We start from the raw sequence: 20068 nt of genomic DNA on the forward strand, positions 1-20068 counted from the left end.
TCCCTCTTTGCATATGGCAGGATGGCAGCGAGACCTGGTGTTTGGGAGCCTGTTTTCCCTTAGCTCAGCCAGGTCAGATATGCATCTATAACCTCCACACCCTAGGAGCTCACACAAGTGGACATGCAGGAGGCTCCATTAACTCAAACCATGGATAAATGAATGCCAGGCCCAGTTAAATCTGGGGGTGCCCCCTGCATGGAAGGAGATAACAAACAATTGGGGTGTCACGCAGCCTCACTCACCTCCTAACCACAGAGCAGCCCCCGCTGAGCCAGGAGGCAAACAAGAAGAGCCGATTAAAATAACTTTTAAGAATGTGATTTTTTATATTGATTTTTAAAAAATCATTGTAATAGCCATTATGAAAAAATCCAGTCTCTCTAGGCTTCCTTGCCACTGTGGGGTTGGGAAGGGAGGTGAGTTGTGCACCTTGTAATCTTTAATCCTCAGGCCCTGAAGGGAGGCTCATTAAGAGTGCCTGACCAGTTCCCTAGATCCCTCAGATGGGGACCTGGGGAAGAACAGATGGCCAAATAGAGCCCAGGAAGAATGCTAAATGACAAGTTTAAGGGGAAAAAAAGTAGGAGGCATTCGGGAATCATCAAGTAATAAATCATCTGAGGCTCCTGCAGAACTGCCAGGACAGCATGGGACCCTGACAGAGGCCCCTTTTGCCCTTGGCTGCAAATTGCATTAACTTTATGAAACCATCTCGTCTGGGCTCTCCAGAGTCCCTCTTCCATTACCTCACCTCTCTCTTCTCAATCAATCTTTCGGCTTCAATACTTACCCTTTAAATCAATTCAGCTCGGAGGTCCATCTTGCTCCATCCCCAGCCCAGCTTTAAATCCCATTGACTTTTATAAATCAATTGTGCTTTAGCTCTCCCACAGCCACTGCTTAGTGCTCTGGGGCTGTCTTCTAGAACTGCAGACGGGAAACGCCTGGCCCACTGCAGGGCACCTACCACCCTGAGCATCCCCAGAACCGTGGTTCCCCTGTGGCTGCTTAAAGAGGGCCTGAAAACAAACAAGCAGATGTGCTCAGGGGGGTCTCCAAAGTAGATCCTGAGATGAGGATTCACATGCAGTAATTTTTAAAAGAGGGGCTCTCAGGGGATACCAGTGAAAGGAAGGGGGTCAGGGAGTAAGACAGGGAAGAGAAGGGAGCCAAGCCCAGGTGCAAAAAGAGCCCAGCAAAAGGAGACATCAGCCAGAGCCTCAGAAGAGCTCTAAATTGTGAAGTACACCTCTTTACCCAACTAGAAACCAAGCTGAGGGAGCCTTTCAGCCTCTCATACTCAGGAGTCCTGGGCACCCCCAGTTCTCCCAGTGCCTGGGCAAACAGGCTCTAGTAGCCCAAGAGCAGTCTTCCAAAACCTTTTGGAAGCCAAGCACCATGAAGGAGAGAGGGGGCATAAAGGCAGGAGAAGGAATCCAAGAGGATTTGGAAAAAGCTCGATCCACCGTGACCCCTGTGTAAGTTTCTCTGATGCATTCTGATAGCAATTTTTTTCTTTTTCTTTTCTTTTTTTTTTTTTTTTTTTCAGAGACAGGGTCTCCCTCTTGCTCAGGCTGGTCTTGAACTCCTAAGCTCAAGTAATCTACCTGCCTCAGCCTCCCAGAGTGCTAGGGTTATAGGTGTTAGCCACCGCGCCTGGATCTGAGAGCAATTTTTGAGCATTGGCAGCTGCCAGCTGCTCTTGTGGTTGCCCTGCTGAGAGCATGCGCGATCTGCACACACCCACTCAGTGAGAGACGCCCGGCAGACAGGCTGGAGTCCAACCAGGCACTCCGGAGAGGCTTACCTACAAAGAGGAACACCGCCTGCTCACTCACAGCCACACACGCGGGCTTGAGACAGCTGCTACTGGAGCCTTCTCACCTGTTTGCTGTGTGCTGACTGGTTCCATGTTACTCCTTCCACTAGCCTGGGAGCTCTGTGCAACCAGAGGCTCTATCCTTCTTGCCTGTTGCTGTGGTCCAGAGTCTAGCTTGGTGCTCATCACAGATAAATCTCCATAAACATCAAATTAGTGATCCTTTAATTGCTATTGCCTTCAGGGGATATGGCTCCATTCCAAATGAGCTCTTTCATTTAAAAATTTTCATTGTAATTTACATAAGCAACACACAAATGTATCCTCTTTATGAAATGTACAATTACAACTCCCTGCTCCCCTTTAAGAATATGATTACTGCTTTAGATTAGATGTCCCTTCCCAGACCTCACTCCATACAAATACCTGTGCTTACTGAAAATATAATACATCGTGCTGTCCTTTATTGAGGGTTTGTGTTTTTCTTCCCTTCCTATATATACTAATCTCACCAAATCCACAGTTTCACTTCCTTCAGTTTCAGTTACCTGTGATCAACCATGGTTGGAAAATATTAATGGAAATTTCCAGAAGCAAACAATTCATAAGTTTAAAAATGGCACACTGTTCTGAGGAGTGGGATGAACTCTCATGGCCGCCTATTCGTCTGCCCTGGATGTTAATATAATCCTGTCCAGCGTCTCCATGAGGTCTATATCCTGCCCGCTGGTCACTTGGTAGCCCTCCTGGTTATCAGATCAAATGTCACAGTATCACAGTCCCCTGCATTCAAGTGATCATTATCTTATTTAATAATGGTGTCAAGATGTGAGAGTACTGGGCCCAATTTACAAATTAAGTTACATCATGAGTATGTATGTATAGGAAAATACATAGCCTATACGAGGTTCAGCACGCTCCCCATTTTGAGGCATCCATTGAGGGTTTGGAAAGTGACCCCTGAGAATAAGGGGGACCTACTGGAACTTTATATTTTGAATATTGTTCTTCAACTTCTATAATATAAGTAAATGTTAAAGTAAAGCAGGAGAGGGAGAAGGGAGGGCCATGAGAGGTGTCATTAGGAAATAAGAGTAAAGAGAGAAAGAGCTGAGGGGTAGCCCTAAGGGACCTGAAGGGCACAGCAGGCAGAGGGAAGGGACAGCAGAGGTCACTGTGGCCCAAATAGGGCAAGACAGAGGGGGCAGAGCCCGCAGCCCCTCATGGGGCATAGCGATGGCTCCCACTCCTATTCTGAGCAAGCTTAGGCATCCTGCAGAGTCTTTATGGGGCACAACATGATCTAACTGCCATGTTTAAGAATTCTCACTGGCTGCCCTGTCAAGAAAGGGCTGCAGCGTAATTCAGGAATGATAGCAGTGGCTGGGGGCAAAGCCAACTGAGGGTGGGCTTTCTGCTGACTGAGATGCCCAGGCAGATGGTGTAATATGTGGTCACATTGGATGGCGCTGCTGTCAGAGGACGTGACTGCCAGGCTGGGCCGGATTTTACCCCCAGGACACAGTAAATACTGTAACCACTTTTGAGAAAAAGAGTCGGATTTTTAGATCTTCCAAGGAAGATCTCCTTGGCAGGTTCTGGAGAATCTGTTAGAGGCCAGGAACTAAGAATGAGGAAGTAGCCCAGGCCAGGGATGGTTATATTTGAATTGGTTCAGTAAAGAACAAATGAAAAGGAAGCAGAACGCAGACAGAGAATCTTCAGATTTGAGATCTCGTTGACTCTAGGGCATGAAAGGGAGGGATGTGTCAGGGCAACTCCATGCTGTTAAGACGGGGTGATTGTGAGCCCGGGAGCATGAGGAGGAGAGGTTTGGGACAGAAGGACACATGCTGAACTTGAACATAGGCCCAGGTAACCATGCAACATCCCTACGGAATGTCCTGCAGATGGTTTGACATATGAGTCTGAAGTTCCTGAGCAAGATCTGGGCAGAAATAAAGACCTGGGATTCATGATGGAATAGAGTATGTGGGACAGCCCCTGGTGACAGCAGGACATGAGGGGGTGGGGCATGGAGGAAGCCAAGGCCAGGAGCAGGTTGGGCAGGCAGTGAGAGACATGAGCCTAAACACAGACAGTTGGCTTCTGCAGAGAGAGAAGGAGAAAAGGGTGAGTAACAGTTTCTGAGCCACCAAAAGGTCTCAGACGCTGAGAACCAGACTCAAGTTGTTGGATTTGGTCCAAGTAATATCAGGAAAAGCCAAAATCTCCCAATGCAAGGGGTTGGTAGGGTCTGGGTGGTAAAGAAGGAGAGGCAGCTGTACAGGTCCCTCTCAAGACACACTTGTCAGTGAGAAGAGGAGGCAGCATCCACACAGTACATGCACTTACTCCCCCCAAATCCGAGCCCCACCTCCCTGAGGTCACCCCACATCTGGTCAGCCTTGGTGCTCCCTCCCCTGGGTGGTTCTGTCTACAGCAGAAAGTTCTCACTGACATTTTAGCATCTGTAGCCTTGCTGATCTCCCATGGCCTGTGGCTCTTTCATTCCAGCATGGTGGTTAGGATTTATTTCCCCCACTAGACTGAGAACACACAGGAGGAGTGCCATGGACTTGGAATGCATACATGAATGAATGGTCGTGCTTATGAGAAGAAGAGCCCAGACTTTGAGGAGGGCAAAGGTCACCTCCCTTCCTGGGTCTAGAGATTGTCCTGGGCCTGTGCCCAGATGCTCTTGAGTCCCTTCTGGAGCTTAGAATGCCAGAGTTGTTTGACTTGAAGCCTGGTTTAAATATTTACATAACCTAATAAATTGATTTAAGGAAGTGCTGAGGACAGGAACTGTGGTTATTAATAAATCATAGCAATGATTATTTTCCTTTCAAAAACCTCAGTTGGCCTTATAAGTAATATCTGTTGATTGGTTGGTTGGGGACAGACCTGGGCTGGTGTGGCAGCTTAAAGTAGCATCTGTAGGAAGTGCGTCCCAGTGGAGGGGCTGAAGCGGGTCTTCCTCTCCTTTAGAGAGGAGCTGGGAGTGGAGAGAATGGCAGGTGAGATTCTTGGGGTGCCTGCATCTGTTGCAATAGAGACCAGTTGCAGCTTCCTGCCTGAGGGGGAGCCCAGCCCCCCACCCCAGTGGCCATGGCTCCTCTTGCCAGTTCTCTCCTTATCTGCCACTCTCAGGAGGACTCATGTCCTGAGCATCAGGGCACCAAATGCAGCCACCTTCTTTGTCTTGCCACATTGAGGGACCTACCTGCTGGCCAGTCCTGCAGTCAGCCAAGTGTGGTAGGCTCCTTCTCTCTGCCAGGCTCAGTGCCCACTGGCCTGTGCCCAGACAGCTGAGCCTTCCTGAGGCAGACACCCCGAGACAGTGAGCACCTCCACAGATGGTGCCAGCCGCAGGGCATCAGGTGCTGTGGCACTCAGGTGAGTCTGGCTACATTAATGAGCTCCTAATATACACCAGCCCCACACAGGCCGCAGTGATAGTGTGGGAGGAAGAGCAGGTCTCAGCAGTGCTTATGATCTTGTTGAGTGAACCCCAGCTCTAAGCCCTGCTGTAACAGAAGACAGGAGATGGAACCAGGGAGGTAGCCCCAGAAGATTCCATGACTTTAGTACCCACTAAAGACCCCAGAGGGTCCACCACAAACATCTGTGGAAAGACAGAAGGTTCTCGGTAGCCCTTGCAGATTCCCTGAGAAGATGAAAAGGAGAATTTGAGAATAGACAGTGGAGATCTGAGCTGACCCACCAACTCCGGAGAATCCTCACCCAGAGGGTCACCGCTGTCTGCCACATCTTTACGATATCCCCAGATGCCATCTGAATGTCAGGTGACATTTAATGCCATGTTAAGATACACACATGCCTAAAAATAAGGGTAACATTAAGTTTCCCATGACGTTTGGCTGCCACGCTTTCCATCCTGCACACTGATGAGGGCCACGCGTGCAGTGCTAGTAGGACATTGTTCCCTCCACTTCCCACTTCCCAGCCCAGAGGGTCAGAAAGGCAGCCTCACAGATGATTACCAGCTGTGGTGGATGGTAATCTGTCACCCCCACAGCTGGTAATGTGAGGGAACAACTGTCTGGAGGACACTCAGAAGGAAAGGTTCAAGGAGAAGGTGTCACTTGAGCTGAATCTTGAAGGATGAGTAGGAGCTCTCAGTGCAGCCACGTCCAGGGGTGGCTGGGAGAGGAATGGAAGAAAGGCCCAGGGCAGTAGCAGTGTGGGCAGAGGGGAGGGAACTGCAGTCACCAGCAGTGGGAGCTTCACACACACACACACAAACACACGGAGAATCACAGGTTACAGTGCAATAATCATGGGTCCCGTGCATTCCAATCAGAAGTTAGACCACGATCTGTGGTCTAAGAATTACAAGTATGATTACATTTAAACTCAGCATTGTTCCTCCAGAGTCCCAGGTGGCTCCTCCTAGTGACCACTGCAGCAATATCCATGTTACTGGACAAGAGGAGGAGAGGAGCTTCCCTAGGGACAGAGGAGAGAAGGATGGGGAGCACAGAGGGGAGGGGTGGGGGCAGAGGGACTAGAATGCAGTCATCACTGTAGAGGGCTGTGCTAACCCTAGCAGGGTGTTGCTCAGTGATGTGAATTAGAGAGAGGAAGGACCCAACAGGGCTCACAGCACTTAGAGGCCCTGAAGTGGGACTGCTAGCTCCTTGCCCTGACAGACAGGGAGCCACTGACAAATCGCATTAAATAGCTAAAACAGAGGCCCTGCTGTCCAGACACACCCTGCAGGTAACAAGGAGAAACTAGGGAAGGGGTCTGGATGGGGCCAGCTTCCTCTGCACCTGAGTAACACAAACGTACTTCAGGCTGGCTGAAGAGGCAGAGGAGCATCATGAATATGAGCTCCAGGAGGACCCAGATTTTTATGTTTTCTGTTTTATTGCTTTATCCCCTGGAAAACTAGAACAGTTCCTGACACAGTATAGGTGACTGAATGAGTAAGTAAACAAATCATTAAACAAATGGGTGAGTGGATGACTGGATTCATAGCTGGACACATGAATGGATGCATGGCTGGATGCAAGGATGGAGGTATGGATGGATGCAAGGATGGAGGTATGGATGGACGCATGGATGGATGCATGGATGGATGCATGGATGGAGGTATGGATGGATGCAAGGATGGAGGTATGGATGGATGCAAGGATGGAGGTATGGATGGATGCAAGGATGGAGGTATGGATGGACGCATGGATGGACGCATGGATGGATGCATGGATGGAGGTATGGATGGATGCAAGGATGGAGGTATAGATGGAGGTATGGATGGACGCATGGATGGATGCATGGATGGAGGTATGGATGGATGCAAGGATGGAGGTATGGATGGATGCAAGGATGGAGGTATGGATGGACGCATGGATGGACGCATGGATGGATGCATGGATGGAGGTATGGATGGATGCAAGGATGGAGGTATGGATGGAGGTATGGATGAACGCATGGATGATGCATGGATGGATGCATGGATGGAGGTATAGATGGGTGCATGGATGGCGGTATGGATGGATGCATGGATGGAGGTATGGGTGGACGCATAGATGAATGCATGGATGAATGCATGGATGGAGGTATGGATGGATGCATGAATGGACACATGGATGGAGGTATGGTTGGACGCATGGATGGGTGCATGGCCAGATGCATGGATGGCTGTATGGATGGATCCATGGCTGGATGTACGGATAGAGGTATGGATGAATGCATGGATGGTGTCATGGCTGTTGTATGGATGGATGCGCAGATGAAAAAACCTGGAGAAATAGGGAACCCAGGATCCCAGAGACAGAGCAGCAACTCCTCAGGCAGGGAGGCTGTATGGCCACTGTGGTTGAGTCATCTCCGGTTACTACTTTTGACGTGCTCCAGCCCATGCCCCTCAAGCCTGGGAGAAGTAAGCCTCACATCCTTTAGGTCTGGGCTCCCACACCTCAGTTGCAAGGCAGCTGCACACTGGGACAGGGCAAGGACTGACAGCAGCCACGCCAGTCTTCACCCTCACAGTGTGTGTCTTGGCTTGCAGCCCGCTCCAAAAGCCTGGTGATGGGGGAGCAGAGCCGGAGCCCTGGGCGGCCACCGTGCACACAGAGGCCTGGCCCTGTGCTGAAGGCAGGCTGGCTGAAGAGGCAGCGGAGCATCATGAAGAACTGGCAGCAGCGCTGGTTTGTGCTGCGTGGGGACCAGCTTTTCTACTACAAGGACAAAGATGAGACCAAGCCCCAGGTGAGAATCACATCTGCTGTGTCTCGACTGTGCCCAGGAGAGGCAGGGAGGCACAGAGAGCCTCTCTTCAGGACCTCTGTCTGTCAGTACCCAAGCCACTGAATCAAGTAGTAATAGTGAGCCAGAATTTCTAAAGTAATTTTTATTCTGGTCCCCATGTTCCTGGTATCATGGCTTGTTTTACTGAAATGCATTCACAACTTTGCAATGAAAATGTTTCCTGTGGTGTCAATGGAGAGCACTCCTGCTCAGCTCACAGAAACAACTCTGCCCATGTTCCTGGTGCTCCCAAGAAGGACACACGTGCACACATTTCATTACATCCATCGTGCAGGGAAACAGGTCCCCATACAAAGCCAGAATCAGACTGTGAAGCCCTTGCATCTGATGCCTCTGCAGAAGGGCTCGCATAGGCCTCAGTCTCTCCCAAACACTGGAAGACCCACCTGCCTTTTCACCCAGATTGCCCTAAGTTCACACACTCGGAGCAACTCGTAGTTCATCCATGTGGCACAGCCTGGTCACACGGGACCATACCAATGCTGTAATGAAGTGCTGTGTGTGTGGCCACCCCAGACAGCTGCCTGGCAGCACCAGGGCCATCCAGTCCTTGGAAGGGGTTTCAGGGAAAGAAAGGGTATCTCTTGGGGGGAAATGGGGAGAGCACCTCAGAGGACTCGTTCCAACAGCTGCTCCTGGTCCAGGTTCTGAGTCAGAAAGACGAGTCACAAGCTGTGGTATGCAGAATAGTGCAGAAAGGGGACGCAGGGACAGCCAAGGTGTCAGGAGGTACTTGGGCATGAGAAAAGGTCCCTTTCTCCCCACTTTCTATGCTGAGCATGTCGAGGACGAAGCAGCAACCTTGTGAGTGTATTCTTAACGCTTCTCCAACTCTAGTGACCTTCCTTTAAAAAAAAAAATGATGAGGACAGGGTGGGGAGGGGAGCTGGCCTCATCTCAGAGCCTTCTTTGCAACAGGATCTGGCTGTAAGTTAATGCCTCCCTGCCTCCACACCATTCATCCCAAAGGTTACTTCATTTCATGGGAAGTAATTCTGCTTTCTACTCATGATAACAATCCCGAGATTTCCCTTCTAAAATACTGTACATTGATGTTCAAAACAATGATTTTTTTCCTTGTTTACCTCCTTAATGCCACTGAACTATATACTTAAAAATAGTTAAAATAGTACATTTTGTGTTATGCACATTTTTCCACAATAAAAACGAATAAGTAAAAAGTGAAACTGCTTAAGAAAAATGTTCAAACAAATATACACAGAGTGGGAAGGTGGGTACGACCAAAATCACAAAGGTGGGTCCAAATTAAAGTTTAGGAAACCCTGATGCTGTCGGGGCCCCTTGGTTTTTTTTGAGGAAGGATGGGAGTTAAACAGACAGGAACTTTAAGTCAGAGAGATCTGAGTTAGACGTAGCATGTTAGCTGTGTGGCTTGGGGAAGTCACTTAGTAATTTTTTACTGTAGGTTTTGTCATTTGTAAAATGGAGACAATATTACTTCCTACTTCTGTCATGGGGATGCACTGGGTCAGTGTTTTTCAACCTTTTTTATCTCACGGCACACTTGAACCTGCAATTAAACTTCCATGGCACATTTAAATTATGTTGATTAAAAAAAAGAGTTATAAAAAGAATATACTTACTGTACTTTGAACTTCTCTCGAAAATAATTTAATTAATGATCCTTAAAAATTTTTGCCACACCTAAGAACCTTTCAAAGCCCACCACTGTGACACAGCACATCGGTTGGAAATCACTCACTAGGGGTTAAATTGTCCAGCATATACATGACCGTGCACAAAGCCTAGCACACTGGCCACTTAAATTGGAGTCCACAGATCCTTCAGCCCTGCCCGGCACCAGTCCTGCCTCTCAGCTCACCACCATCTTCCGTTGGCTCTGCATTTTGTGCTACAGACCAGCCTCAGCCTATCACCAGTGTCTTGGCTTCCCTGGCTGACCTGTTGGTGGCCTGTCACTCTGACAACTGTGACCAAAGTTGCTAGGGTCTCCAGCCTGTCAGAACCCTGCCTGGGGCTTTACTGCCACTCTGCTCCTGACCCAAGCCATAGTGCTGCCTGCTGGGAGCACTGCATCCTGATACCAGGTGACCCTAGGTGCAATGGCCCTGAGGCCACCCAGGCCACACATGAATGGAGTCTCCTCTGATGCAGACATCCCCATATAGTCCTCACAGTGAGCCCAAAGGGGACACAGCTGGCCCTCTCCCATCAGCCCTCTCCATGAGGAACCTCCAACCCCAGAATTCCTAAACCAGACACTCCTCTCCCTCCCCTGCAACCTTTTCCAGACCCCAGTGGTTTCCCATGTAGGCAGCGAATAAAATGAAGGCATCAGTATTCCCAGTCACTGAACTGGACACAGAGCAGCCTCAATCAGGTCCAATCTAAGCTGGAACAGGGCAGTCACCACCAGGAAGGAGGGTGGCTCTCCGGCAGGAGCCAGCATCTCCATAGGGCTCATGTGGCTTCTTTGAGCCTAACTGGCACTCACTCCTAAAGCCTCTTGGGATGTTATAATTTTCCCTAATTTCCTTTTCCCAAGAAAGCCTGACTTCTATGCCAGCCCCATTGCACAGGTTCCCGGCCTCAAGGTGACTGTTGGTCAATTTGATTCATTCCATGTGTACAGTATGATCTCAAACTTGCATGGCAAAATAGCCCCACACATTTCTATTTAATTGCATGAATGTACATGTAAATGGGCTAATTCTCAATGTCTGGTTCCTGGGAAAATATGCCCCGCTCACTGTTCATAGTGAGAGAGTATCTAGGCCATCAGCTCCCGCCTGCTGGATGGCCTGCACCAGCATGTGTAGCTGTTAGGGACAGAGCTGTCCAGCCACCTTGATGCTGCCCAGAGCTCACAGCCCACATTCCTCCTCCTTTCTCCAAAGCCCTTATCTCTTCCCCTCTCCTCTTCTTGCTGGCAGCAGGGTCAGGAGAGGACAGAGAACATAGAAATGAGGAAAATCAGGATAGAGAAAGAAGTGACTTGCACAGCGCGGAGTAGAGACTAAGCAAAGGCACTTTACAACAGAACCTGAAAGTGGGCCCTGGTCCCTCCAGTTTCTCCCAGTACGTGCCCTGAGGGTTTCAAGCAGATAGACTAATGAAGGTTCACTAATCAAGGGTTCCAGGTTCTTTAATCCTTAGTGATTTTAGCTTCTGCTTGCAATGTTGAGCCGTGAACACTCCTGCCACATTCTTTGTCAATCAGCCTGGTCCCTTTCCACTATTTGAAGACTCACGGTAAGTCTAGTTATCACCGTCCTTTATTTATGGGTTTCTTGGCTCTGAATAGAAATAAAAAAAAAAGTGGAAAGAAAGTACGACTTCCAAAACATGTCAGAAAAAAATGAAACAAATGAAATGGGATTGATCCAACAAATGGAGAGAAAGTAAGGCGAAAGAAAAAACAAGAGAGAAGGATAGGAAATAAGATGGCCAGAGAAGGTACAAAAATGTTAGCTGTCATAATAAACATGAACAGTTGGATTCATCCCTTTCTGAAAAAGACAAAGCAGGAGATAAGGTTTTAAAAAGAGACAGGGCTGGGCATTGTGGCTCATGCCTACAATCCCTGCACTCGGGGAGGTCAAGGCAAGTGGATTGCCTGAGCTCAAGAGTAGGAGCAAGATCCCATCTCTAAAAACCTAGTGTTGTGGCAGGCGCCTATAGTCCCAGCTACTTGGGAGGCTGAGGTAAGAGGATCGCTTGAGCCCCAGAGTTTGAGGTTGGTGTGAGCTGTGACACCTTGGCACGCAGGACAACAAAGTGAGGCTGTCTCAAAAAAAAAAAAAAATAGAGACAGGAATAAGCAAAAAGATTTAGAAACAGAAGAATTTAAGAAAAATGATAAGCCAGTAAATGTAAGCAAAGAGAAAGCAAATTTAACAACATCAAATAAAAGGATCCAAGGTGTTAAGAACAAAAGGGAATGAAGTGATTCAATACATTTTAAGATAACGGAGATAACCTACCAAGAAAATATAGCAGCCAGGAACTTTTATGCTCCTAATGGCATAGCTTGGAAGATAATATAAACAAAGAATACTCGGGGGGTTTTTTTTAATGTTTTTTGAAAAAAATGAAATCATAGAGACACAATCATTGATGATAATGCAAAAGAAAAAAAATTAATAAAAGGACATTGAGTGAAGGGGTGATGCAAGTGAGGGCAAGATCCGACACAGGGAATCAAACACAGGACACTCTGTAAAATGTTCCCAGAACATGAGAAAATCAAAACGCAAATCCAAACTTCCAGTTAAGGATGCCAGATTTAAAAATCGCATTTGGCTCCTCTGCATCCCCAGACTCCAGGAAACAGCACTAACGGGATATTTTGGGGAGTATAAGCACACCTAGAAGAACACAGGGGAACAGGCATTCTGGATGGTGCAGAACAGATGGGAAAGAGGTGGCTGGTTTACTTAGCAGACCCTAGAAAGCTAAATGCCACACCAGTACCAAGAAGGGCACAGACGCTGTCTGGTTTGCAAGGCAATCCTCCCCAAAGCCTCAAGACTTGGAAGGACTAGACACTTCTGGCAGACAAATGGGGACCTAAAAATAGGAGCACTGGGTGAAAGTCACTTTATAAAACAGATCTAGATCTTTGGAATAATGTCATGCCAAGAGGTGACTTCCATTCCCTACACAGGTGTAAGACTGGAGGTTTGTTCCCTGAGAAGAATAAGAATCAGGCACTTCAGACTGGGGGTGCTGGGCCCGTGTATGATGGGAGGCCCATACTGAGAACAGGAGGGTCGGGTGGAAGCCGACATGCAGACCACTTCCTTAGCCCTTCGTCTTCATTCGCGTTTGCCTTCCAGGGCTCAGCAGTTAGGAGGAGCCCTCAGGAAGGAAACTGAAGAATTTTCTAGGGTTCTCCAACCTTCCTCTATAGGGAAGGAAACAGCTCCCCTCTCACCGTGCAGTTAGCTGCTTCAGGAACCATTAGCAAGTAGGAGTAATGAACCTGGGTGGCCAGACAGTTAAAGGAGAGAATCTCCTATGAAGGGCAGAGAAAAAAACAGGAAGAAAACAAAAAGCAAGTTGGAGGAAGCAGAAACTGCGCAGGGGGAAGAAAATTTCTATGCAAAACAACTGTAACATCCTCAAAGAGAGACTATAAATATGGCATAGTCAGAGGAAAAGCCAACTCCCAGAAGTCAGAAATAAGATAATCAGGAATGAAAAACTTTAAAAGAAGGGTCGGATTGGGTGGCACCTGTGGCTCAGTGGGTAGGGCGCCAGCCCCATATACTGAGGGTGGCAGGTTCGAACCCACCACCCGGCCAAACTGCAACAAAAAAATAGCCAGGCGCTGTGGTGGGTGCCAGCTACTCGGGAGGCTGAGGCAAAAGAATCTCTTCAGACTAGGAATTGGAGGTTGCTGTGAGCCGTGTGACGCCACAGCACTCTATCGAGGGCAATAAAGTGAGACTCTGTCTCTAAAAACAAACAAAAAAAGGGTTGGATAAAAAACTTGACACTCCCAGGAAGAAGAGAAAAATAACAGAGAGGAGAATAGGGAAGAGAACTCAATAGCACAACAGAAGAAATGGAGAAAAGAGAACTCAAGGGAAGGGAGTCTTTACAGAAGGGCTTCAAACAAACTTCCCTGGATGAGAGAATAAACTCTGATACAACCTGACTGATATAAGCAAAACGGCTCCACAGGAAGGTGTGTGGGTGGGCTAGGTGGAGACAGGTAAAAAGCAAAATCTCACCTCCCAGGCCGACAATTCCATAGATAATGCCTAAACTGTAAAAATCAAGAAGTAGTCATATTAGCATGGTATTTATAAACAAACGTTTAAAGAAGAGAAAGTAGAAAATCCTCCTCTGAGAGAGTAGGAGGTGGGTGACAGACCCAGGCAGTGGTAGAGGAAGAAGACGCGGCTGCCTCATAACACGCTGGGTAGAATTCTCTGAATCTTTACACTGCATGCAGGTATAATGTTAACTTTAAAAATAAGGGAACTGTTTTATTAAATCATAACTGTATACATTAATGCATGTATGGGGTACAATGTGCTGATTTTATACACAATTTAGAATGCTTAGGTCAAACTGGTTAACACAGCCTTCACCTCGCTTATTGTGTTAAGACATTTATACTCTACTCTTTTTTTTTTTTTTTTTGTAGAGACAGAGTCTCACTTTATGGCCCTTGGTAGGGTGCCATGGCATCATACAGCTCACAGCAACCTCCAACTCCTGGGCTTAAGCGATTCTCTTGCCTCAGCCTCCCGAGTAGCTGGGACTACAGGCGCCCGCTACAACGCCCAGCTATTTTTTGGCTGCAGTTTGGCCGGGGCCGGGTTTGAAGCCGCCACCCTCGGTATATGGGACCGGCGCCCTACCGACTGAGCCACAGGCGCCGCCCTATACTCTACTCTTAATAGATTTGGAATGTACCCTTCCAATAGGCACCACACGTTCAGTGACAATTTGACATGTATCTAAAATTCTTTGATCATATTCTTTGCTTTCTGAGCCAGATGATCTTCCCTTTGTAGAAAGGAAGTCATGATGCCCACCTCTGAGAGTATAGCTTTGAGGATTTGAAGAGAAAAAGCCTGAAAATGAAAACCTACCACACATGGCATGTAGTATTTTATAGGCCCTCAAATAAATGTTAGTTCTCCATTCAAAAAAAAAGGGAAATGATTTATTTGTTGTGATTTTGAGAATACAAATGAGACACATCAAAGCCATGGGTAGGGGTGTGTGGGGAGCTGCAGAGTGGGGTGGTGGAAAAGTCAACTTGAGCTTTCTTGTGTGGTTTTAATTTCTCATGTGGAGTCTATATTCACTAAAGGCCACATTTTAAAATGTTTTTTTTTTTTTAATTTAAATAAGAAAGGAAAAACTGAAAACCAAAAAAAGGAATGCAACAGAGCCACAAGCCTAGAGGGTTCTTCAGATCACCAGAAAGGGGTGCAAGAAGCCAGGCGAAGGATTCCCGTTTCTGGACAGGGCCTCTGAGCGCCACAGTGGCCCCTGCAGTGGCACTCAGGAGACATACCCTGTTTCCCCGAAAATAAGACAGTATCTTATTTTAAGGTGTGCTCCCAAAGATGCGCTAGGTCTTATTTTCAGGGGATATCTTATCTTTTCTGTAAGTAGGTCTTATTTTCGGAGGATATCTTATTTTCGGGGAAACAGGGTAGGAACAGGGCAAGACGCCCTTGGTGTTGTGTGTCTGGCAGCCCATACCCAAGGGGAAGCCTGGCCTCTCTGAAGTGTAGGGTGTGAGGCTCAGCCTGCATTGTCAGGGCAGGAACACAAACAGCTCGTGTGGGACCAGAAGCCAGAGGTGGAGCAGCTTGGATGCCAGACCTGTGCGCTGGATCTTTAGTCTTTTGGCGGTGCTGGGGGTCTGTGAAAGTTGGGCAGCTACAACTTGGCCTTAAGAGCCCCAGGAGGGCAGTCCCCCTGCACCAGCACAGGCAGGGGACAGAGAGGGCCAGGCTGGAAGCAAAGAAACCGTTTACATGGAACCTTTGTTCTAATACTAGGTGAGGCTAAGAAAATCCCCGCAGTGCTAGAACAAGGGGCTGGGGGCCTTGGAAGAAGCAGGAGAGGCAGAGGAGAAGGGGGCATTTGAAATCTACACCCCCCCCCACAAACGCCCACTGTGGCCAATGCAATTATAGCTTCTAGCAGAGTCAATTTAAAACGCACTTCAAGAGCTGGCTAGGTTTTTGTTTTGTTTTATTTTTTCAGGCAAACAAGGGACGGGAAGCTGAGCATTAAGAAGCAGAAGATTGATCTATAGTTTGATTTAATTTAGAGTAAAAGCTTGGGATTGGGAGGAGAAAGACAAGCTATATGGGAGAACACATGTACTTCTGGGAGCAAACATTTATATTGGACGATCAGAAACAGAAATCTTTAAGGAAGAGGCAACCCCAGAAGAAGAAAGAGAGGCTGTTCAATCCCAAAGCTTGAAGACGTCAGGAATGTCCTAGCCTTCAGCCAATCCTTTCTTTCCCAGCCTATTGTTTACCAAACTTGCCCATCAGAAAAAAAAAAAAAAAAGAAAGAAAGAAAGAAAGAAAAGAAAATGGGGCTGTTAGAGAAGCTGCCTGGGTTGTTTCCAGTTTTTCAAATACGGGAACTTGGGGCGAGACAGCAGGCTTAGAATAGAAGGTACACATTTTCCCATAGGGCCCGGAGACTGACACAGTTTCAGGGTTTCAGTGAGACTGCTAGGAAGCAGCTCTCTGCTGTGACCCTAACGTCTGCCCACAAAACCTCATGACTGTGCCTGCTCCTTGTCTAAAGACGCTCTCAGGTGGCAAAACCCATCCTGTGCTCACAGCCCGCAGGACAACCCAGGCATCAGACACCATTCACTTTCAGACCTCACAAATTCAGCTCAGATCAAGAGAATTTAGCAAACCCTAACAGTATGTCTTTCCTATGCTGTAAATTGTTACTCACACCAGCCAAGAGGTGGTTGTTATTATTGTGGTTTGATATTACTATTGTTGTTTCATAACACTTCCTTAATCTAATGTCTCTTCTCCATTCCAGATTATAAATTTCATTTAGGTAGGGCTTTCATCTATCTTTTTATTTGTTCAAATACGATCATCTCTTGGGGTGGCTCAGTGGGTAGGGCGCAGGCCCCATAAACCGAGGGTGGCAGGTCGAGCCCAGCCCTGGCCAGCCAGGATGGCAATGACAACTGCAACAACAACAAAAAGTTGGGCATTGTGGTGGGCGCCTGGAGTCCCAGCTACTTGGGAGGCTAAGGCAAGAGAATCGCTTAAGCTCAAGAGTTGGAGGTTGCTGTGAGCTGTGATGCCACAGCACTCTATGGCAGGCAACAAAGTGAGACTCTGTCCAAAATAAATAAATAAATAAATAAAATAATTATCTCTTAGCTTTGTTTTTTTTGTTTTTTTTTGAGACAGAGTCTCACTTTGTTACACTTCATAGAGTGCTGTGGCATCATAGCTCACAGAAACCTCCAGCTCTTGGGCTTAGGCGATTCTCTTGCCTCAGCCTCCCAAATAGCTGGGACTACAGGCGCCCGCCATAACGCCCGGCAATTTTTTGTTGAAGTTTGACCAGGGCCGGGTTCGAACCCCCCACCCTCAGTATATGGGGCCAGTGCCCTACTCAATGAGCCACAGGCACTGCCCTTAGCTTTTGTCTTATTTATTTTTTTATTGTAGGTTAATATGAGGGTACAAATCGGTTACATTGTTTGTGCTTCTATGGTAAAGTTCAAGTTGTAGTTGAGCCCTTCATCCAGGGGGTGTGCTATATACCCTTACATAGTGCACATTAGGTGTGTCTATTTTATTAATTCTCTTTTCTCCTCACCTACCAGTGCCTGACACATAATTTATACCCAGTAATATTGGATATTTACATGAACAATTGAACAAATGAAGAAATAAATAAATGGAATGAGTTAAATACTCTAACCAACCTTGCATTAGGCCCTCAGCAGAAAAATATTTTATTTTTGCAAAGTGCCTGAGGGTATCCCTTATCAGAATGTAAGGTCATCAGCGTCAGACTTGGTCTGTTTTGTTTACATCTGTGTCTCAGTGTCCAGAACAATCTCTGACACATAAACTTAATAAACACTTGTTAAATCTATATTTATAATTTTTTTGAGCCTCATAATAACTCCACAGGGCAGGGATAGTTAATTTCCATTGTACGGATGGAAAAAGTGATGCTGAGAAAGGTGGGCTGGAAGTTCACAGACTATATTGGAAAAAAATAGTAATTTGCTTTCAACCAGAACCTCTGGGTGCAAGTCCCATTTATATCTCCCACAGCTGTAGATTTTGCAGATCACTGAAGCTCTCTTCTTCCTACTTTTGCTGTGGTGCCCTGGGGCTCTGGGTGTAATAAGCATTAGACAAAGGGAAGTTGTTATGGTTGGGGTGTAGTCAATGCTGCTTAAATACTCAAAGACAAGATTTCTATAATCCTTCCAGTGAGTTCTAGAATAGAAGATCTCCAAGAAGCATCAGAAGGCTTCTAATATGAAATGTGAAAAGCAGCCTACAAACCCAGAAAGCAAAGATTATCCAAACGTGTGGGGGTCCCTGTGTCCAGCCCTGCAGGTGGTCCCCTTTGCCATTCTCAGTTAGGAGTCCAGACCAGTGGGTGACAGGCCTGCCATGAACGCTTGGAGCCTGAACTTCAGCAAGTCATCTTAACAGATCCCACATGATAGAGCAAAATGGCAGATTTCTGGACTTTGGCTTCTCTGCTTACCAGTTAGTAACCAGAGAAGATATTTCATTCCCTGAGCCTCAGTTTGTCCTTTGTAAGATGAGAAAAACCACACCTACCTTACAGGACTACCAGGAGAGCAAGGTTAAACAGGTAGGTGGTGGCCTTCTCTCCTAGGTGACCTATACCCAATGAAGGTTTAGCAAATTACCCAACTCAAACAGACCAGTCTGGGGACAGGCAGCATGGCTCTGACCTTGCCTGTGCCTTACTGCGGGAGTGTGACTGACAGCTTAAATCTAAGCAAACGCTAACTCTTATACTTTGTACGTGTGATGGACTAAGTGCTAAGTGCTTTGCATGTATTAGCTTCCTTTAATTCTCACAGCAATCCTGCAAGATAAGGAGTAGATAGTCTCGTAGATGACCACTTCCCACTCCTCTTACCCTGTGCAAATGCCCTTTCTCCCAGCAACACATCAAGCCTGTTTCCCTTCTTCAATCTGAGCTGTCTTTGTGACTATCCAAGCAGTAGAATGAAACAGAATGATGCTGTGCGATCACCAAGAAGTGAGAGGTTTGGCCCCTAAAAAGCAAATAGTTTCTGATCTTGCTCTGGAAAGCCACTACCATGCTGTCAGAATGCTTAGAGAAATCACAGAATGAGGAACCATAAGGGAGAGAGACCACATGCCCCAGACAGATGAGATTAAGAGCTTCTTGGACTTTCTAGTTCAGTCCAGCTGCCAACTGAGTGCAGCTGTGCAAATAACCCTGGACTGTGCTGGGTGGAACAAAACATCTGACCCCTGAGTCCTGGTCCTGCCACAGAATCACATGAACATATAACAGATCACTGTTTCATACGCTCTAAGTTCTGGGGGTTTTGTTATGAAGCAATTGGTGACTGAAATAACTCAGGAATGAGGATTGACACTTTCCAGATAAGAAAATAGAGGCACAGTGACATTAAGTGACTTTTCCTGAGATGCGTAGAATTAGAACCAGGGAGGGAAAGCCCTGCAGAGCTCCTCTGTGGTCAGACTGGGTCACATCTGGAGAGTGATGGCCCCTCAAGGCATTGTGTTTTCAGTGTGACATGAACAGGACAGCCAGGATGGTGAAGGTATTTGAACTCTTATCCATAGAAAGAACAACTGAATAAATCACCTGGAGGAAAGAAATCTTGGCAAGGGCAGTGTACACTGCATCATACAAACAAGACTAGGAGACAAATGGACAAACTCCTCCATGTGTGAAGAACATTCCACTCTGGTAGAGTGGTCTGCTGTGGGGGTGGGGGAGATCCAGTCCTGGTGCTGGACAAGCAGAGGTCAGACCATCACTGGGCTAAGTGGCATGGAGAAGAGTTGATCACCGGGTGGGAAGTTGGCCAGAGGTAACCTCTAAGTGCCTTTCCAACTTTCAAAGCCAAGAGGTCAGTGGAGACCTTACAAGGCAAGGAGGGATGGAGGGACAGGAGTTAGATTCATCCAAACCGTAGCGGTTTTCACAAGTTCCATCTTGGATGAGCAAAATCCAAGGCCAAAGAAGCAGGCGTGCTCTGGGAATCAGGCCAGAACAGGGCAGCTCCCCAGAATTCCTGCTGTCGGCACCCCTCCTGGACCAACTTAGCAGAGCATCTGGAACCCTGGCTCCACTGTGGGGCCTGCCAAAGTCTCTGTGGAAACACAGTTCATGGCAAGAGAGCTGATGGATACAGACCTTGACGCCATGGGGCCC

At 47.3% G+C, this 20068-nt stretch overlaps 1 protein-coding gene across 4 annotated transcripts in view; it reads left to right on the forward strand.

Moving 5' to 3' along the window:
- ARHGAP22 (Rho GTPase activating protein 22) overlaps positions 1-20068 on the forward strand; it is a 232792-nt gene that overhangs the window by 71247 nt on the left and 141477 nt on the right. For all 4 annotated transcript variants that reach the window (XM_053585378.1, XM_053585380.1, XM_053585377.1 and 1 more), the window contains one exon: positions 7863-8062. In XM_053585378.1, coding sequence (XP_053441353.1) covers positions 7863-8062 — 200 coding nt within the window. The remainder of the gene's footprint in view (positions 1-7862; positions 8063-20068) is intronic.

This window comes from Nycticebus coucang, chromosome 3 (genome assembly GCF_027406575.1).
Source record: "Nycticebus coucang isolate mNycCou1 chromosome 3, mNycCou1.pri, whole genome shotgun sequence".
Classification (NCBI taxonomy): domain Eukaryota; kingdom Metazoa; phylum Chordata; class Mammalia; order Primates; family Lorisidae; genus Nycticebus; species Nycticebus coucang.